General features: G+C 34.1%; 1 protein-coding gene and 1 long non-coding RNA gene across 2 annotated transcripts in view; one reads left to right on the top strand and one right to left on the bottom strand.

The window, feature by feature from the left end:
- The window catches only part of LOC127266670 (uncharacterized), a 60,305-nt gene extending 51,748 nt beyond the window's left edge, over positions 1-8,557 (top strand). Inside the window, exon 4 of the long non-coding RNA XR_007842209.1 lies at positions 8,547-8,557. This is a non-coding gene — a long non-coding RNA (uncharacterized LOC127266670). The remainder of the gene's footprint in view (positions 1-8,546) is intronic.
- A 9,413-nt stretch (positions 8,558-17,970) lies between these two features.
- Positions 17,971-19,659, bottom strand: LOC127239427 (uncharacterized). Its single transcript, XM_051257567.1, has 7 exons — positions 19,550-19,659; positions 19,213-19,454; positions 18,903-19,103; positions 18,723-18,812; positions 18,517-18,615; positions 18,094-18,432; positions 17,971-18,005 (listed from the first exon to the last, which is right to left on the bottom strand). Exons 3-6 carry the CDS (start codon positions 19,020-19,022, stop codon positions 18,289-18,291), a joined length of 453 nt encoding a protein of 150 aa, XP_051113524.1. The 5' UTR covers positions 19,023-19,103; positions 19,213-19,454; positions 19,550-19,659; the 3' UTR covers positions 17,971-18,005; positions 18,094-18,288.
- Between the last annotated feature and the right edge of the window lie 2,976 nt (positions 19,660-22,635).

Below are 22,635 nucleotides of genomic sequence, written 5' to 3'. Positions count from 1 at the left end.
TATGGAGCACCAAATCCACCCCTTAAAAGATCAAAGCCTCGAATCATCAAAAAAAATCCAAAGCAGATGATCAAATTTGCCTACACGGAGACCAAAGCCCTTCAAAAGCCGGTTAAGCCAAACCAAAGATCAAATCCTCAGATTGTCCAAAGAAAACATCAAATCCAAAGCCGATGATCAAATCACTGATATGGAGACCAAAGCACTCCAAAAGACGGCAAAGGCAAACCGAAGATCAAAGCATCGGATCGTCCAAAGAAAACATCATATCCAAAGCCGGTGATCAAATACCCCATATGGAGACCAAAGCCCTCCGAAAGCTGGAAAAGCCAAACCAAATTGAAACCCTCGGATCGTCCAAAGAAGACATCAAATCCAAAGCCGACGATCAAATTGCTCACAATGAGACCAAAGCCCTCCAACCGCCGGCAAAGCCAAACAAAAGATCAAAGCATCGGATCGTCTAAAGAAAACATCGAATCCAAAGTCGATGATCAAATCCCTCATATGAAGACCAAAGCCCTTCAAAAACCAGCAAAGCCAAACCAAAGATCAAAGCCTCGGATCGTCCAAAGAAGACATCAAATGCAAAGCCGACGATCAAATCGCTGACACAGAGACCAAAACTCTCCAAAAGCCGGCAAGGCCAAACCAAAGATCAAAGTCTCGGATCGTCAAAAGAAAATATCAAATCCAAAGCCGATGATCAAATCGCCCGCATGGAGACCAAAGCCCTCTAAAACACGGCAAAGCCAAAGTAAAGAGCAAAGCCTTGGATCGTCCAAAGAAGACAACAAATCCAAAGCCGACGATCAAATCGCCCACCAGGAGACCAAAGCCCTCCAAACGTTTGCAAAGCCAAACCAAAGATCAAAGCCTCGGATTGTCCAAAGAGAACACCAAATCCAAAGCCGGCGATCAAATCGCCTACACGGAGACCAAAGCCCTCCAATATCCGAAAAATCCAAACCGAAGACCAAATCTCTTCGAATCAAAAAAGCCATTCAACTCTAATTTGGAAAACAAATCGATCCGGAAAGAGAAACAAATGACCCATTTAGAGAATAGGACCGTTTTAAATCAAAATTGAATATAATTTGTATAAATTTTTTGTTTATTAGAAATAACACAAATTTTTGTCGACAATAATGCTTAGTTCAAATATGTCATAAATTAAAAAAATTTAAAAACATTAGACATTTCTTTTTTTTAGATAAATATATTATAAAAATTTGAAGTTTATATACAATGCTAAAAAACCATTTACGTCTGTCATACAATATTTCATTTAGTTTGTTGGACAGTTACAGGTTATAAACTAAAAAATATATACTTTTTATATACATATTTGACCAAAATTACTTACTTTATGCTACTTTAATAATTATAATAATTATGAATTTTTCTGATGAATTAAATTTCTGTGTACTAACAAAAAATGTATGTGATAGGGTTTATATGAATTATCTTCCGAGGAAAACATGCAAGGAAATAATACACTTTTCTCAACAACCACAGCTGAAAAAAAAATGAAGAATATTTTCTTGACTCCTACAAAGTAGTGGCACTATATATTGCTAAATATTGGAGATACATGGAGTAAATATTTTACACAAGTTTGAATTATTATTATTATTATTAGCATTATTATTAATTCAACATTAGCAACCAGGATGTGAGTAAAATGTCAATCAACAACCATTCAGGGCCAGTCCACACTAATACATGAATTGGAGGTATATTTTTTCAATAACGAACTATAGAAATCGAGTTTTTGTAGTCTTCTACCGTAAGACATTATTGCTTCTACTTTGAGGATAATAATATAATAGGTCCATGGAAATCGAAAATTTATAAAATTTAAAAGTTAATCACTCGGCTAAGTAATTAAATTCATTTTAGGATTATTATCCAATTAATGAAAAATATTATATGTTATTTAACAACTTCCTTCATTAATTTAATGGGGCCCGTTGGCAGGAAAAAGACACCCATTTCTGAGTGCCAGAAGGCCGCCATCACCAGGAGGACCTTCTCGTGCAAATGGAATGGCAAAGTGGAAAGGAGTATCGCCTGGTCGATTTGTTGGCATTTCCATTGCTCTTGGAAATGTTCTGTCACCTTGTTGTACCAAGTACGATAGGGGTCCTTGGGGTCCGTCAGATGTCTTTTGATGCTACTCGTGGATTCTGATGGCATTGTAGTTGGGATTGTTAACGGCGATGGGGTTTCCCGCTTCGAGTACCTCCCTCATCCGACTGGAGTCTTCGGGAGTCATACAGTATGGGCGGATGATGGGAGTCAGTACCTTCGTGGCAACAAAAGGCACTTCTGGGGCGGTTCCGTCAAAGGGGAGTGCAGGGACGTATTGGTTCGCCATGGTATATGAGTTGCAGAGAAGAAGAGAAACACTAGTGAAGAAGATGAGAGGTTTTGTGGAAAGTATTTTGCGATAGTGGATGCGTGAAATGAGCGAAGTTGACGGAGGGGTTTTTGAAAAGAGATATGGGATACTGATTTCAAAATGGGGTATTTAAAACCCCATTGATGTGACGGGAAAACAGAGTCAGACCGGCACTGTTACATAGGTTACAGACTTCCTAACGTCCTGTCATGCGGCGATCGAGGAGTGACGTTGGAAAGTCCGATGGCGGCGGGGCAAGTTGTTATGTATGAAATTTATAATTTGGATAAAAGGCCCAAAATAGGAGACGATGTGGGCCCGTCGTTAGGCCCACCAGTTGATTAAGGGGTTTCTCGAGGGAGTCGGTTGGCCTGCGGTCCGTCTAAGGAGCTGGGGGTTATTGTGGGCGGCTGAGTAGTCGGATGGGCCAGCTGCCCATTTAAGGAGATAAGGTGTTCAGAAGCGGTCGGTCGAGCCAGTTAAGTCCTGTAATTGACAGGAGTGGTTGGCGAGATTGTTAAGACACGTGTCAATAAAGGAGGAATTGGTGGGCGGTTGATGGCGGTTGCTGTAACCGACCAGACGACGGTTCAAAACGTTTCTTTAAGGAATATTTAAGGATTTGGGTCTATTCTGGGAGGGGATCTTCAATTTTCAGAAAAAAGCAAAAATTAATTGCAAATTTCCTTTTAAGGGTCACCTTTTATTTTTATGTATTTGAATGCTTTATGCTACAAATAAATTCTCTTTTCAAATTTGATAATATTTTCGAATTCTACTTTGTTTTGTTGAAAAAATCAAACAACAAATGCATTATTGTTAGAAAAAAAGTAGTATTCAGTGATGAAACCACAACCAATATAAATAATACATATCCATGAATTTGGTATATATCACTCTCCAATTGAGCACCTAATTACAAAATCATCTATTCACCCGAGATAGTTACAACGTTAACACAACAACATAGTTGAATGGGCATCCATCGCAAAATAATAAAAAATAAAAAATGATTCTCTATTCCCATAGGGCAAACCCTAATGATCTCCAATGAGGAAAAAAAGTTGGGTTATCCATTTCCACATTTGGGATATGGTGAAAACAGATTGATGAAATGGTTACTAAAGCTAATTAAAACACAACTTTTTTGGCTGAATTTTTTGTCCCAAGTATGATGTAGCTATGTATTCATTTGATGAAAGATTTTCAATTTCCTTCTTTAACAAAGAATCAGTAATATAACAAATTGATCTTGGCTTACATGATTCAAGATTTGGAAGATCACTATAATTTATGCTAAATTTTCTAATGCTATTAAAATGTAGTTTAAAAAAAATAAAATTTAATGATACCCATTATTACCTTCAATACAATATGGCCTTAACTTAACAAGAGCTAAGTTGGAAATATTAATCTTCAAAAATCCTAGAAATGAAGATATCCAAACAATGAATGTGGCTAGAGGAAATTAGGTTCGTTGAATGATAAAGATTACAAGAAAAAAGTTAATTAGGAAAGCAAAAGGGAATTTTGTGTCTGCAAATTTTAGAATTTAACATTCTCATAACGAGAATTTGAATAAGTAGAGTATCCATGGAAGAAAGCAAAAGTGAAGATTTCACACAAATATTGCCGGTCCATGAAGAAACCTTAATTAATATTAAGTTTTTACACTATTCGGATATTTTGATATGTCCGTAAACATAGCCCGACCTATGGAGCCCAATTAGCTTGTAGGCTTTAAAATCCACTGTAAGATCTAAGGATTTGATCTAAACCGTCCATTATTTCTATATATTTGTACCTATAGAGTATTTGTAGAGTTAGTGTTGCAGTGTCTTTCTCTCTGGGTAGGAAAATTTCTCTCTATATTTTGTGTTTGTGTTTTGTAGCGATATTCCAGTTGATTATAATGAATGTTGTATTATGGTTTTTTTGTGATCTTGCGGTTGTTTCAGGGAAAAGTTTTTGAAGGTATTTCAGTGATATTATGATCCTATTCTGGTGAATGCTTTATGAGAGGTTTCCGGGATGTGGTTGCTTCCAGGAAATGGTTTGTGAGAAGTTTTTTGAGTATTTTTTTTATAGGGCTTATATATTGGGACTCTAGTCATTAATGAAATAAGTGTTTTTTAGTTTACCTTGAACTCATAAATTAATTGAAGCTAATAAAAAAAAATTATATGGTTTTATAAGCCAACATACCTTTCCTTCACCTATTTTAACCTAGAAATAAAGATCTACAGGAGTTCTTGGGCGCTTGCAAAGAGGTGAGGAGAAAGGTACATGAATTTGGTCTTTCAGCCACCACAAGGGAAAAGATATCTAATTAGTATTCATTTGGAGCATGAGAAAGACTTATAGACCACATGCTTTTATTTATTTATTTTTTTTCGGCGTTAAAAAAAATTCTTGAAATGAAGGTGTGTTGAAGCTTAAGCTTTTTTGAAAAAAGTTAATAGATTTACTTTTGTGACAATTGAAAGGCCATATAGTAGAAAGTTGAGCTGAAAAATGCAAAGGATCTAAGGTGTGAGTGATTCATTGTCGTTTTTTTGTTACAAAAACTAGAAAGTGTATTAAAATCTATATTTGGATCCTTTGCAATAATATATATTTTTTTACTTTTTTTTTCATTCGTTTAAATTTTTGTTAATTATTTTTTGAACTCAAGCTCCAACCTTATTTTATAGCTATTTATTTTAGTTCTCACCTAACAATTTTCTTTTTCTAGATATTAGATTTTAGCCCACTTACCCCATATATATATATATATATATATCAATGTATCAATACATATATACAAAACTTGCACTACCCCATTTCCGATAATGGTTTTGTATTTAAGACCTAATTGAGAACATAATTAAAAGGACATTAATTTTTAAATAAGAGTCTTTATACAAATTTTTCGAATGTATGATTTTTTTATAATCACATTTTACGCTTGATGCAAGTATTAATATTCTTCGATACTCAGAATTATTGCTGAAGGGAGAATAATATGTGGTGATCCTAGCTTTGAAGTTAAACATACAGTTTCACAAAAAATCCTCTATAGCCAATAAAGGGATAATATATGCGCTAAATCTGAACCCATGAATCTAAAATAACTTATGTTAGTAATGCTTAGGTCAAATATGTCGAAAAGTAAATAAGTTAAAAACGTTAGACATTTATTTAAAGATAAATATATTATAAAAATCTGGAGGTTATCTACAATGGTATAAAACCATTTACGTGTGTCATACAATATTTCATTTAGATTGTTGGACAATTACAGGTTATAAACTAAAATATGTATATATATTTTCCATATACATTTTCAACCAAAATTAGTTACTTCATGCTACTTTAATAATTATAATTATTATATATTTTTCTGATGAATTAAATTTCTATGTACTAACAAAAAATGTATATGGCAGGGGCTATGTGAATTATCTTCCGAGAAAACATGCCAGCAAAATAATACACTTTTATTAACAATCACAGTTGAAAAGAAATGAAGAATATTTTCTTGACTCCTGTAAAGTAGTGGCGCTATATATTGCTACATATTGATGATACATGCGGTATATATTTCACAGCATATAATGTATACAAGTTTGAATTATTATTATTATTATTATTATTATTATTATTACTATTATTATTAATGCAATATTGACAACGAGGATGTGAGTAGATCTCAATAAACATCAATTCCAGCCCGTCCACACTAACACATGAGTCTTTGTAGTCTCTATACTCTAAACATGTTCGTTACTACTTTGAGGATAATAATATAATAGGTCCATGGAAACTAGAAAATTTATAATTTTTTAAAAGTTAATCACTAGTTAAAAAATGAAATTCATTTTCATATTATTAGCAAATTAATGAAATATATTATATTTTATTTAACAACTTGCTTCATTATTTTAGTCGATTGAATATAAATGAACAAAATTTATATGGGCTAGAATAAGTAAGCTATTTTTTTATTTCAACTGAATTTTGGGACCAACTTTCAAATGTTTCAGAGTTTTTCTTGTAGCCCAAAATAATTATAGCTCACATAAAAAGACTTTTCCCTATTTTCAATTCGAATTTAGAAACCTGGATTAAATAAAAGAAAAAAAAAAAAAAAGGAAACAGTTGTGGGTTTTCTTTCAAGCCCAAAATTGATTTGCAAATACATGAAACCCTAGCCTATATAAATTGGTTTACCCTCTTCTTTCACTTACTCAAATTTGATACAGATCTAGGGTTTGCCGAAATTGTGAAGAAAAAACCAAACGAGTATTTCCTTTGAGGTACAGGTGAGAAGAAAATTATTTTTAATGGTATGGTCTATTCAATTTACAAACAACATAATTTTTAAGATTTTCCTCTAATAATTACATACTTTTCTTTTTCATATCAATTGGAAGATTTTATAATTGAACAAGCTTGTAGTAGAATCGATCGAAGCACACAAAGGGCCGAAACTGACTTTCGTACATTAAATTTTAAAATCTTTTAAATTAAGAAGTATGTTAAATCTATATATGATATCATATGCCATAAATAGAAATTGTATATGCGATATTTATATCCCCGTGTTTCTGCTTCCTCATTCATTTTGTTTTTACCCTTAGAAATGAGTTTCCATATTATGCATTTTTGTGGGGATCTTGTTCCCAAGTTTCATAGGATTTCATTAGCCATAACTAATTCATCGGATTTCAGTTATGATGTATGATAATATAATATATCATAGTGTATATTATTGCAGATCACTGTAGCAATGGAATCAACTGGAGTTCCTTCAACATCGAGGGAGTCTATGGTTTGTCTTGTTCCGGCCTGTCTTTGCTTATTCTTACAAATAATCATGCCAAACATCTCTTACATAAGATTTTAATATTTTTCATAGTGGTTTTCTGATATTTGATATATGTAAGAAATTTATATACAGCTATATACATTTCTCTAATTTCTCGTTTTGTATAACTTCAAACCATGATTATGTTGATTTGTTATTTGGAAATACATTTACCTATTTTGCCATTTATGTTAAGAAATGGTCAAATGTGTTACTATTAATATTTTGTATTGATACCTATGTCAAATTTCCATGTGTTGGAAAAGACTGGAGTCAATATTCCATTCGGAGACTCTTCTAGTTTTCCAATTTAGTTGCCGTATATGTCTTTGTACCCCACACCAGTAATTGAACCTCTGGTATGTAATATTTTCCATATTGTGTTAAAAGAATCATCTATCACTTTAAATTCTTTTTTTCTATTTAATTTCGCTTATAGAATGTGTATGTTCACATTCCATAAAAATATTTGTCCTTTTCTTATAAGAAGAATAAGTATGTGTATCCGACATCCTATTGTTATTTTCGAGAAGAAATCATCAGATAGAAAGTTAAGGAAATAATTTAATATTTAATAAAAATTAAATACTTGGATACGTATTAAACTTGTTATTCTAAATTATAGTACCTTGGTTGAATGAATTATATTGAAAGAAAAGCTATCTAGGCATGCCTTATATTCAATGAAACTACAATAATAGAATAAATTATTGCGTATACCTATTAGCACAAATTTTAACTTACTTTACATTCTAAGTACAATAGCTAGTGACAACAAATAAAATTATATTATATTCAAAATGTAGAATGAAGTGCGTAGACTCAAAATCACTTCATTAAGAAGGTTAACACCAATATAGTCATTGAGTAATTGTAGAAACCTCTCCTCTATGAGTAGAATTTTCATCTATTTTTCACTAAAAAGTCATCTTCCTGATAATTCAATGAAAACACCAACGCTTACACATCTCTTTCATTCCAGTGTTACAATCATGATGTTGAACATTCCTTATAAATTATCAAAATTTATCAACAATAGAAATTTAATTACAGGAGCTACATTTATCTCCGGAGGAAAATACGCATGGTTTATCAACTACCATGATTGAAAAGAGATGGAGAATATTCTTTAGACTTCTCCAACGTAGTGAGCCCTTACATTGCTACATATTGGAGATGCATAAGGTACGTAGGTTACAACATATTAAGTATACAAGTACAAATTATTATTACTATTATTGTTGTTGTTGTTGTCGTTATTGTCGTTATTATTATTGTCTAATGGTACAATAGGTTGAAAGAGGAAAAATTACTAGGTATCAATCAACAATCCATGCACATGAAGTAACGACAACGATTGTAGCCATGAGTGAACATATAACAACAATGCCCATGGTTCTAATATTTAACCACGTCCATCTTCAAAGAAGGAGCATGTTAACCCTACATAAACGTTTAGGGAATTGGATAGTGGAGCAGCGCAACTTTAACAATTCAGAACGCAGGGACAAGGTAGCAAATTTATTGCAATTTTTTACATTAAATTGACATATTATAATCTACGTCATATTTACCCTTGTAGTTGACTCTTGAAAAACTTATTGCAGTATTACATTCATACTACTATGGGGAAAAAGTTCCGATCAATAAATGAAGTCATGACATTTATATTATGCGATGTCTTTGTTGAAGATTTGAAGATGGCATAAGGTAAACCATTAAAAACACTTCAATGATTTTGGCTTATCATTCACTTGATTTTACGATGTAACACTTATTTTGTTTTGATTTTTCAGGTACTAGAATTTCAGAAGGTTGCCGATTTTGGGTTCACTATATCTATATAATTATTGTTAAATAACGATAGCGGTTAAGAAAGGTTTAGGAGAATGTGAATTTTTGTATAACTTATTTATGTCATGTCAATGTTGTTTTTATCAACCTCTCGAATTAGTTCATATTATTATTGTTGCAATGTAAATTAACTAAATGAAATTTGTGTTTGTTTGTTCTGTTTCGATAATTATTTGAAGAGTGATATTACAACTTTGAAATAGTTTTCATTATTATGTATTTTAGTTGACCACATGAGAATCGATCAGGGAAATTTAATTCCAATAATATAAATTTTAAAATCATTCAAATTTTTTTTTGTTTCATCTACATTATTCTTTTCTCCAAACTGTCTTCTTTTTCCACATGCTTCTTTTCATTATGCAATTTCCATAGGTGGAAGTAAAGGACTGTAAAAATGATTAATAACAAAAGAAACCTTAAGTTTATTTCCAAGAATTTTTGAAATTAAATAATTGATTCAACATTTAGATTGAAAGATTACACAATCATCCAATTATAATGCATTATTGTTAGAAAAAAAGTAGTATTCAGTGATGAAACCATAACCAATATAAATAATACATATCCATGAATTTGGTATATATCACTCTCCAATTGAGCGCTTAATTACAAAATCATCTACTCACCCGAGACAGTTACAACATTAACACAACAACATAGTTGATTGGGCATCCATCGCAAAAAAAAAAAAAAAAAAAAGATTCTCTATTCCCAGAGGGCAAACCCTAATGATCTCTACTAAGGAAAAAAGATGGTTATCCATTTCCCCATTTGGGATATGATGAAAAGAGATTGACGAAAAGGTTACTAAAGCTAATTAAAACATAACTTATTTGGCTGAATTTTTTGTCCCAAGTACAATGTAGCTATGCATCCATTTGATGAAACATTTTCAATTTCCTTCTTTAACAAAGAATCAGCAATATAACAAACTGATCTTGGCTTACATGATTTAAGATTTGGAAGATTACTATAATTTCTAATAAATTTTCTAATGCTATTAAAATGGAGTTTAAAAAAATAAAGTTAAAATATACCCACTATTACCTTCAGTACAATATGGCCTTAGCATACCAAGAATTAAGTTGGAAATATTAATCTTCAAAAATCCTAGGAATGAAGTTATCCGAACAATGAATGTGGCTAGAGGAAATTTGGTTCGTTGAATGTTAAAGATTACATGAAAAAAGTTAATTAGGAAAGAGAAAGGGAATTTTGTGTCTGCGAATTTTAGAATTTAACATTCTCATAATTAGAATTTGAATAAGTAGAGTATCCATAGAAGAAAGCAAAAGTGAAGATTTCACCCAAATATTGCCATTCCATGAACAAACCTTAATCAATATTAAGTTTTTACACTATTCGGATATTTTGATATGTACAGCATAGCCCGACCTATGTAGCCCAATTAGCTTGTAGGCTTTAATATCCACCGTACGATCTAAGGCTTTAATATCCACCGTACGATCTAAACCATCCATCACTTCTATATATTTGTACCTATAGAGTAAATGTAGAGTTAGTGTTGCACTATCTTTCTCTTTAGGTAAGAAATTCTCTCTATATTTTGCATTTGTATTTTGCAGCGATATTCTAGTTGTTTTTAATGAATGTTGTACTACGGTTTTTTTTTGTGATCTTGCGGTTGTTTTAGGGATTAAGCTTGTGAAGGTATTTAAGTGATATTATGATCCCATTTTGGTGAACCCTTTATGAGAGGTTTCCGGGATGTGGTTGTTTCCAGGAAACAGTTTGTGAGAAGTTTTTTGAGTATTTTTTATACGGCTTATATATTGGGACTCTAGTCATTAATTAAATAAGTGTTTTTTTGTTTACCTTGAACTCGGAAATTAATTTTAGCTTATAAAAAATGTATGGTTTTATAAACCAACATACCTTTCCTTCACCTATTCTAACCTAGAAATAAAGATCTCACTACCAAAAAACTGTCTATTTGTAGTAGTTTTATGGTCTATAACAATAAATTTGTAGCAAAAAGTGGTTTTGTTATGAAAATTTTCGTGACAAAAAAATTTATATTTGGTCAACTTTTATTTTTATTTGTTTCGCTTATTTCTTTGTAACAAATACAATTATAACGAATATCGTCCTAAATATATTTATTACGTAGGTCAAATCGTAACAAAAGAAGAAATATAATATTTATATATAAAAAAATTATATATATACATCTAAACAAAATTGTTTTAAAAATTTAAAAAAAAACTAAAAAGAAATATGTAAAGGCGTGATAACACTTTCATAAATCAGATATACACACAACATCTCAACACTTTTCATAATTCGATGTTCATTTCTCCCCAAATCGATTGCCATCCCTCCTTAACCCTCATCGAACAATAGCTTCACTGTCGGCCACGGTTCCACCGGCGATGGCGGGCCGTTGTCAGTCCAAAAGATAGTCCAAGGTTTGCCTTTGTGTTTCTTTGGGTACCCAATTGTGTCACATCGCTTCGGTCTCTCCATAGAATTCGAGTGATTCACATCTTGGTTGTGCAACATTTGTTTTCCGTCCACCTGTCGTCAGCTGGTGCCGGCGCCGGCTTATTGTGCCGGTTTGTGGCTCTCCATTTCCTCTGGTCTCCCCCATCATTTTGTAAGTATTGTTGTTAAAATATTTTGCAGAAATCCTAAAGTTTGCTTTTATTGATAATCAAAATAAGGGGCCTATATATAGGCAATCTAAAACAGACTTTATAGACTCAAATCTAAATAATCTAATCTATGAATAAGATCAAATCTAGATATAAATCAACTAAATCTAAAACTAAATATCTAAAATATCTCAACAATATTATAACTCATCTATTCTTTGACACTCCCCCTCAAGCTGAGGAATAGATGTCTTGCATTCCCAACTTGGATACAAGATCATGGAAACTCGAACTGTTCAGCCCCTTTGTAAGAACATCGGCTAATTGTCTCTCTGATGGAACATAGGACATACATACTAACCCTTCTCCAGTTTTTCTTTGATGAAATGTCTATCAATTTCAATATGCTTTGTCCTATCATGTTGTATAGGATTATGAGCTACATTAATAGCTGACTTATTGTCACAGTAAAGCTTCAAAGGTCCCTCCCATTTGACTCTCAAATCATCCAAAATGATCCTCAGCCAAAGTAATTCGCATAATCCTTGAGCAATTGCCCTAAATTCTGATTCTTCTGATGACCTTCGCACTACATTCTGCTTCTTGCTCCTCCATGTCACTAGGTTACCTCCAAGAAAAGTACAATACCCTGCAGTTGATCTTCTATCCACTAGGGGGCAAGCATGGTTAGCATCGGTGTAGGCTCTTAACATCATATTGTAGAAGTTGCCAATTAAAGTGAGCAGTCAATTATAACAAAATTCTTATTGTGTTCATTTTTGCAACTGGAGCAAATGTTTCTTGATAATCCACCCCATAAGTTTGAGTGTATCCTTTGGCTACTAACCTTGCTTTATATATTTCAAGGGATCCATCAGCCTTGTACTTCAATGTAAAAATCCATTTGCAATCAACAATGTTTTTCCATTTGGTTTATCAACGACCTCCCATGTTTTATTCTTCTCTAATGCATTCATCTCTTCTCTCATAGCATCCCTTCATTCCCTTTTTGACAATGCCTCAGACACATTGTGAGGGATGGCAATAGGCGCTTAAAAGAGACATAGTGAGATAGAGGATAGAGTGGTCGTTTAGTGCATTCTCTGGTTTCTTTTGTAACAACAATGGGAAGATCTAGATCAGTAGTTGAATCAGTGGACTGTTCAACAGATTGTGTGTGTAAAGGTGGATCTGATCTTACCGTGATTTCTTTCTCAGAATTTGGATTGGATTCTTGGACTTGTGTCAATTCAGGAACAGTCTTTCTCCTTGAATTGAATGCACAAATTATCTCATCTCATTTCAAGATCTGTTCTTTTGTGCCTTGGTTCGGTAATATATGAGATGAGATGATTGCAGTATATATATATATGATTTATACAGTTTTATTTTATTTCTTTTACAGCATAATCAATTTACTTTTTTAGAAAAAATTCAACATTAAATGCCTTTTTTGGTGTAATTAATGTTTGAATTTTTCAAAAATGTATTTAGGGATGAATAAGTTTTTGTTAAGAAACATAAAAAATTAAATGGTTTTAATATACCTCTGTTTTTTAATTATAACATTAGATAAAAAAAAAAAAATCTAATAGCAGCGTAAGTATTATATTTTTAACATATAAAAGTAGTGAGTATTATGCAATGATCATAATTATTTGAAGGTCTTAATTAATTAATTAATCTTGCTTTACTTGCTATTAGTTTTTGTTAATTTTCCTTTTAAGCATTACATTTTCAGTGAGATTATCAACTTTATGTGCATATCTTGTTTATATATTGCTTTCACTTTAGTGCAAGTGTATTTGTATGCATGCATTTAAAAATTGGTCATTTTATCGGCTAAAATGAATAAAAATTGTCAGTGTCATAATTAGTTGTGTTTAATAGTATTTAATTTTTATTCAATTCTTAGATTCTAATATTTTAAATTTTATTTTACTATTTTAAGATGTTCCTAAAATTTGTTGTAGAAGATGAGTGGCGTTCAAAGGTCTTGGATGTACAATAGAATGTCTAATGGCATTCTCAATGCAAAGTATATTTCCGGAGTTGAGGGTTTTATTCAATATTGTCTCACTAACCCAGACGTCACAAAAATTGATGGGAGGATTAAATGTCCTTGTAAAAGCTGTGAAAACACAAGGTTTCTACCTCCAGGCGACGTACAATTTCATTTGTTGTCGAGGGGGGTTCGTACAATATTATGAGAGGTGGAGTTGTCATGGTGAGCATCATGATGGTAGTGGCACATCGCATGCATCAAATAACTCAACGCGTGATGGAATGAATGATGCTAGAATAGGTAATTACACACAGATGGTGATGGATGTTGTGAGGCCAGAATTTGTTTCCCGAATGGATGATGAAGAGCCAAACGCAGAGGACAAAATATTGTATGATCTTTTGAGTGCTGTAGATAAGGAATTATGGCCAGGTTGTAAGAAAGCAACCTTGCTCTCTACAGTTGCTCGAATGCTTACCATAAAGGTTGACTTCAATTTTCCTGAGAAATGGTTTGATGTGCAATGCCAACTAATGCGTGATATAATGCCGGAGGGAAATTGCTTTGTTAATAACTTTTATGAAACAAGAAGTTGATCGAGGGATTAGGTCTCCACATGGAGAAAATTGATTGCTATCAATTTGGATGTATGTTGTACTAGCGGGATGATGTTGGTCCATATATGCAATTGCAAAATATGTGGAAAGCCCCGATACAAAAAAAAAGAATGGAAAATGCGTACCCATTCATTATATGTTTTATTTTACATTGACACCAAGGCTTAAATGGTTATATATTTCCGCTCAGAAAACTTCTTTAATGCGGTGGCATGCAACTCATCGACATGCTAGTTTGGATGATATGTGTCATCCTTGCGATTCTGCGGCTTGGAAACATTTTGATATAACATATCCTTCATTTGCCTCTGAGACTAGAAATGTGAGTTTGGGACGTTGCACAGATGGGTTCCAACCATTTGGGCAATCTGGGAAACAATATTCATCATGGCCTGTTGTGATTACTCCCTATAATATTCCTCCGAGTATGTGTTTGAAGGACGAGTTTCTATTTCTATCACTTGTTGTACCGGGTGGTGCTAATACGAAACAAAAAATAAATGTATATCTTCAGCCATTGATCGAGGAGTTGAAGAATCTTTGGAATGTTGGTATTGAAACTTGGGATGCTTCAAGTAAACATAATTTTAATATGCGGGCTGCCTTAATATAGATGATTGGTGATCTACCAGCATATGCGATGATGTCCGGATGGGGAACATCGGGGAAAACAGCTTGCCCAGTTTGTCAAGATCAACTTAAATCTTTTTGACTTCCTACTGGTTCTAAAAAGTCTTGGTTTGATACACATCGATAGTTCTTGCCCGAAGATCATCCATATCGACGTGACAAAAAGAAGTTCAAAAAGGAGCTAGTTGATTTCAGGCCGCCGCCTCGTCGGAGAACTGGAGTTAAGCAAATTCATGAACTTGAAAGCCATGGCTTTAGAAAGGTAACATAAATTACATCATAACACCTTCATTTGCATAACTTTCTTAATTTTCATATATTAAAATATATATTTTGATTTGTATAAAGGTAACTGAGAAAGATGCTGATGAAACCGACAAGAAGTTATGTTGTTACTAGTAATGTTTCATCCTATTTTAATTTTAATATCATTAAATGTTTCAGCCTATTCTGGCCACATGGTGTTACTAGTAAATTTTGTAAAGTGTTTCGATCTAACGTGGATAAGGACGGAATCCGTGGAGGAAAGTTCCATCAATCACAAAAGAATGGTATTGGAAAGAATTTAAGGTATGTAGGTATAAGTTTTAAATATAATGTGGTTGTACTTTATTAAGGGATATTAAAGTATTTTCGTCTAACATCAAATATGGAATTATGTTGTTTAGGACTCTTTAGTGGAGGGTCAAGTCAATGAGGAGTTCAATTCCAAGGCTGCCAATGTATATGGTCAGTGGATACATGATATTAAATCTAAACGGGGGAGAAAGCCGGAGGAGCAAATTGATGTGACAATACTAGCTGAGTGGTGGAGAATTCGGTCATCTGATGTTGCAAAACAAAAATCTGATACAACAAAAAAGAATAGGCGTCGTGGGAATATGACTGGTAGTGCTGAGTCAACACACACTGGTGGCTCGCGATCTTTTACGGAATCAGCGCAGAAGCTGGTGTTTCTTTGTTTAGTTATTAACATTGATTAATGTTTTTTAGATTTAATTATTAACTTTTTTATCACTTGCAAATATTCAGGGGGTGAATAAGGTTGGAACCTATAAGTGGGCCCATTCTAAAGGACACAATTGAATCACATTCATTAATGCGAAATCAACAAAAGTAGTTGTGAGTTGATTTCTATTATCGTTTTTATATTTCATTCTAAATAAAAATATGTTATTGTTTAAATTTGTTAGGGAATGGATTATTTATATTGATAGACAAGCTCATTTTGTATTTTTTGTTGTCATGCATTCTTTATTATTATTGTTACAGTCTTTGTAACGCTATCACTGTACTGTCGATTTATTTGTAGTGGACATTTACTGTTATAAAAGAATCGTTACAATAAGTGTCCATCCACTTGTAACGGCTTTTGTTGCGGTAATAATTTCATTACAATAGTTGGTTTTCAGTAACTTATTTAATATTTTTTGTACCAGTATTTGTAACGGCCAATTTTTTGTAACGAAAAAAGTCCCCTTATTTTTCCAATTATAAACTAAAAAAATAGTTTCGGAACCGAAAAACCTGTACGCTATGAGAAAATACGCCCAAATGACATTACAAAATATGGAAATATTACGGAAATTCAGTATCACCATGAATTGTAGCAAGTACGCAATGTGTAGAAACATAAATATTTCGCAATATAGCCTAACATATATGGCAAAGCATAGCAACAAACACACAAAATGTAGCAGAGACAGCAAGTTCAACCAACATAAAGGACTTAGTTAGCATCAATCCACAAACAAAAGTCAATCAGCATAGAACTACGTGCCATGCTGCAACGCCCCATGCAGCGTCAAAGTGGCCGTACACCGTAGTTACGTGCGACAAAATGCCAACATTGTGTTAAATTATATAAGAATTTATTTGTGAGATGGTTAAGTTGTAATCGAATAGAAAATCTTGTAAATGTGATTGCATATATCTTTGAATGTCCAGTCGATTGGCTCGCTGCGGACAACCTCACCGAGTGTTTGTACTCCAGATGTTGTCCGTAGAATAAGCGCAGCCTCCGGAACAGTAGCAGTTGTAACAAAAACCCTTACTATGTCAACAGTGTCACCTACGGACATATGAAGAAAATATGTGCAAATCATCGGTAAGAAAATAAAACTCATGAAATATTTAATCAATATAAAAGATTAAAGATATTAACTAAAACATTATAGATACGTAAGAGAAAAGGTCAGAGATGATCGCCTAATTTAGCCATCCATACAACAACGTAATCAAAATTGTAAAACTTAGATTAGTATAAGTATAATTATAGCATGGATCCTATCTTGATGACATCCGGACCAACATCTGTACACCCCCACAAGTATAAAACAACCAGCAACGTGATCAATTTATTTTATACATGTGAAAGCTGTTTGTTTAAACAACCAACTTAACCATGTACCAATTTAAAAACAACAATTAATTGAGTGTTAATGTATCCAAATACCTAACAAATAAATTAGATCAAAAATCAAAGTGGTTTGGGGAAAAAAAATCAATTTACCCACCATCCTACAAATCTATATTTAATTATAGATTTATATGCTATCCACAAGGTCATACAGAGCAAACAACCACCCGATTACAGTTCTACATAAGTAGCATTGTCACCATATCATGTATTACTATTTTGACTTACTAATAACCATAGAATATGTTTTACTCAAAATGGCTATAACCAAAACCGATTTCATATAGAAAATATAACTAGGTTGACAACAAACCTGGGGTAGGGTCGGATAGCAACACCCCCTCACCAACAACGCGTTTTTCCAAACCACGAGATATGAGAAGAATATGAGACCCGATCTACATGAAAAACGTTATCATATGTCAATCATGTAATCTACATGCATGTTCTCGAAGGTGGTGGTGATGCGTTAGTAGTGGATGTTATTATCTAAAGGGTGATTCAGTTAACAAATACAAATAAAATTAGGAACGAAAAATTACTAACCGTCAACGGGTTAAGGACATCAGTCCCAGGCGTCTCTGACCTTCCATCTGTGCAGCTAGAACACTGCAAGACAGGTGAGTATGAAAACGACATGACTCGCCCCAAATGGTACAATTTAAAACTAACTAATACACGAGATATGCATTCTTACAGGGCCCCGTATCGAGGCACGCAGGGAAGAATTCAACAAAGCAGACATCTCAGCACGAACGGTTCTAATTTCAGACATCTCAGCGTGGGCACTCCTAAATTCAGACATAAATTCCCTAATCTCAACAAGGCCTTTCTGATAATCCTCAGCAAGCTTTCGGAGATCAGGACCATTGGTCCCTCCAGTCATATGACTTTAGGGGTAGGCAGAGCTGGTAGCACTATCAACAGTTGTTTTTCTATTCCTTTTCCCCCCGAGTGCACGGCGGTACAAAGCCTCATGAGCCGCCGGGGTTCTTTTATCAACAGGAATTTTATTAAGTTCATTATTCAAATAAGCCTACACAATATCAAACAAATTAAAACTATGAGGAAGAGACGTACTATAATTCCATTCGACAAAAGGTGAGATAGGTTTGCATACCAAAATATGATCAGTCATCTCATCATCACCACCACGTCCATTCGTGCGAGACGACATCCAAATTTCCAAATTATCAGCCCCTTTCCCGGTTGCCTTTATCTAAGAGTTAGCCAAATAAGAAACCGGTAGTTAACTTAAATGCCACATAAGAAATGGGGAGTCATAGTTGTTGATTAAATTATTGCACAAAGAAGAGAATGAAGGACCTCATCCACCAACGCTGTGAATGGTTTCCGGCCAGTCCTGTGCGGAAACTTTCTTTTGATGGAATTATTGGTATTTCTCCATGCAATATCCTACGAACATCGACCCATATGAATTGTAGTAATATAGGTAGGATGGCATGAGCATAGAAAGATGAAGGAAGAGATGTAATTTGCCTTAACCTTCTCCTCCTTCCAATACTGGACAAGCAACGGCCATTCTTCAGCGACAATCCGATCGGTGGGGACTTTCTTCAATGCTTCATTGCCGTTCTGGTGTGGTGCGAAGTATGTAGACTTCATGATGCATTTTCAATGGTGCCAGACATCCTTCAGGTCACCCATAACACCCTTCTCTGCCGAATCCGGAAGCCCACAATTGTCCTAAGATAATATAAAGTGTTAATATGTAAGCTTGCTCTACTCAAGGAAGCATGTACAGTAAACAGAGGTTTAATATAAGGGTTTCTCATCTTTATTATTTAAAACTTACCCGTATCTCAATCCATGCACCTTGCCGCAACTGTTCGGGAATTGCTTGGAAACTCGAATACCGTAACGGAAGACGCATCCCATTTCTGGCGATGACTCCAACTCCACTTTTGTAATCCTTCGCATCTAGCCCGATGATGCTTCTGCCATCCCTAGCCATAAACACAACCATTGGGATGTCCCCACCCCATCCACGAGGCATCTTAGCCGCTCTCCGGCCCCTCTTAGTTTCTGTCATTGGACCTACGAATATATTTGAATATTTTGTTAGTATTCCTATGCTTCAACACTTACCTTGTTAGTGTGTACTAAAAATCATATATGTTGTAATATGCTACCTTCCGTCTCAGCTGGTTCATCCCTTTGGGTGAGATCATCTTCATCCATTTCCGGAGGTTCTTCATTTTCAGCCACCGGTGCATGGTTTATTCCCAACGTAATGGACCCAGTTGTCTCCATCCCCTGCGTAGGGCCTATCGTATCATCATCAATCACATCGCTGATCACCGTCTGCAATATTTTACTCATGAGATGTCAGGAGTTTCGATGTATCATTGTACCAAGGCAAGGAATTTATTAGGCGTATCTAACAACCAATATTACCTGCTCTGGCTCATGTGAATCCTGCAGTAAAGGGCGTCGAACAGAGGATGCATCTGCCCTTGCTGCTGTCCGAGCATCCCGCTCTCTCTCCCACACTTTTGTAATTGATTTTAAGCGGTCCAAAAGAGGTGAGACATGGGCACCCTTGCGTCTAGTGGTGATCCGTTTAGGACCAACTTGCTTCGACGGATAGGGTGAACTAACCTCCGGATGATTGGTTGTCTTGGGGCTGCTGCGTGCAAAGGCTCTTGTGACCCGTCGGAGTGGTGAACCACCAACCTCTTGCAATACAGATTGCCTTTCACTGTTGGTTCTTGCCATTACCTAAAAGGAAAGAATTCAAATTTTATGTTAGCAACATATATGCAAGAATGTATAAATAAATTACGAACATCATGCTTTCAACGACAAATGTAGGATGATAAGATAACTATTTCGTAGGAACTACAGTTACTAGGCCGAGAATATATTAAGTGTGAATGATTCTATTTACCTTATTTAATTCAAAATCGTCTGCCGTAAGTAAAGACTACTATAGTAATGTTTCCACTTGCCAAGTCCGTTCATCTTTTCCAAAAGTCAAAAAGTATATAAGAACCCAAAAGTGAAGCCAGTTACTACACCGACTCATCTCCGCTAAATCGGAGCCCCATCGGTGTCCTCGTCCAAGGACTCACCAAGGTGGCTTTGTATACCAACGGATACATTCCCTAGCTACTCTCCTTCTATTACGTACCTTCTACGCCCTCTCTCACCCAATAGTCACGAGATTCCCGAGAACAATACCCATCATCTAAGGGGAACCTATTACTGAATCTGTCATCAATCGTCGTGTAAACATCGTAATTATCTCTCTTTACCATTGGCACAACGACGCTCCATGCTCCATCAATTGGATCATCGTGTACCAAACTTGTCTTGCTTGTGTAGCTAGACAGAATGGTTCATTCGTGGGAAGATTTTTTGTGTACATCAAATGCGAGAAGTTTACTAACTTGTACCTAAATTCATCTTCTTTCACGCCCCTCTCTGGGTCCACCCAATCGCATTTGAATAGAAGGTGTTTATTCTCGTTGTTGTACTGCACCTCTACAATGTCGGTCACCATACCGTAATATGCAACGGTGCCTGAACATGGGTGAACTATACAAGTAATGTGATATACTATTGATGCATGAATAACTTACTACAATGCAGCAAGGTTGGATCGACGCTTAGACTTCTGCCGAAAAGTACGTTGTCCCTCAATGGCGGGTATGACACACCTATTCAATTTCAAAGACGCCTCGTGTCATCCATAATGCACATGAGTAGATCGAAGAATCAGCAGAACACTTTATAAAAGCAATAACGAGTAACAGAGAAAACACAAACAATATTATACATATCAATGATGATGGTATATTTAGACTGGGCTTTTGGCAGTTGTTGTGCTTTATCAGCATGGAACATGAACTACAGCAGAATGCACCACTATCTTCTTACACACACACACACATATATATATACATATATACAACAACTTCTAGAAGGTTTGGAGAAGCAACCAATTGATGTGGTCCCCGTTGGAATTAAATTTGGAGGTGGTCTCTAAACCTTATAATCCAAGTAATTCTTCTGGTTGATGTACCCACCCCTCCCCTTTTCTGATTGCAATATTCATTCATACAAACAATACACAGACATATATATAAACTTATATATGTGCTCTGCCTCCACCAACTATATAGTAAATTTTACTTGTAAAAATAAAGTTTATGCTAATCACGTGCTTCAGGAACAACTTGACATGCCATGAACAAATTTCCCACTTAAAAATTCCATTAGAACTAAAAATATTATATCTAGCTGCCCAGTAATGAGTTAAACCTCTAACTTGTAAAAATAGAGGAATAATTTCTTTCTGGAAAAGGCTATTTGTCATCCATAAAGTAAGGCACAAGAGGAATGAATCTAATTATCAAGTAATGTCAAGACGAACCATATAATTACAAAATCTCTCATCATCTATGTAACAAATTAAGCCCTAAATCTAACATTCCGAACAAAAATTAAAAATAGAATTAATCCCATATCCAAACTTACAGGAAAAGCTATTGTTCGCGTTTGAGGACGTCCGCGGGCAGCGGTGGAGCGCGGTCGACGGCCGAAGACAGTGAGGAGGTGCGAGGTTCAGGGGTGTAGGGCGGAGGATAGCCAGTCGGTGAAGAGGAACACAATGAAGAAAACGACGACAAAGAGGAAGAAGACGAACCAGGAGATCGACAAAGGAAAAAGAAGAAAGAAGACGAACGGAGGGGGCTGTGGCGCGTGATTGCTGCTGCTAATTAGGGTTATGGTAGATTTTTATTATTTTTATAATACTTTTATTTTAAAATAAATAATTATTTTAATTTTAATTTGTATATTTTAATATATAAGTGTTATGTATGTATTATATATGACATACATATATATATGTAATTAATATGATATATTATTCTAGATTATTTTAGATTTATTTTGAAATTTTATTATTTTAAAATAAATAATTTTTTTAATTTTAATTTGTATATATTAATATATAAGTATTTAATTTGTATATATTAATATATAAGTATTATGTATGTATTATATATGACATACATATATATGTAAATTAATATGATATATTATTTTAGATTATTTTAGATTTATTTTGAAATTTTATTATTTTTAAATAAGTAATTACCTTAATTTTAATTTGTATATATTAATATATAAGTATTTAATTTGTATATATTAATATGTAAGTATTATGTATGTATTATATATGACATACATATATATGTAAATATGATAT

This window comes from Andrographis paniculata, unplaced genomic scaffold (assembly GCF_009805555.1).
Source record: "Andrographis paniculata isolate CXL003 unplaced genomic scaffold, ASM980555v1 Contig77END, whole genome shotgun sequence".
NCBI classification, from domain to species: Eukaryota; Viridiplantae; Streptophyta; class Magnoliopsida; order Lamiales; family Acanthaceae; genus Andrographis; species Andrographis paniculata.
The sequence above is the reverse complement of the archived record's forward strand: the minus strand, read 5'-3'. Positions and strand labels throughout refer to the sequence as shown.

What these genes read in the sequence shown, in the direction of transcription:
- LOC127239427 (XM_051257567.1), bottom strand. Translation starts at nt 19,022, where the DNA reads ATGAAGTCTACATACTTCGCACCACACCAGAACGGCAATGAAGCATTG. An exon ending in TCACAGCGTTGGTGGATGAG is followed by an intron (nt 18,616 to 18,722) that starts GTCCTTCATTCT and finishes GCTAACTCTTAG; the next exon opens with ATAAAGGCAACCGGGAAAGG. An exon ending in AGATGACTGATCATATTTTG is followed by an intron (nt 18,433 to 18,516) that starts GTATGCAAACCT and finishes GATATTGTGTAG; the next exon opens with GCTTATTTGAATAATGAACT.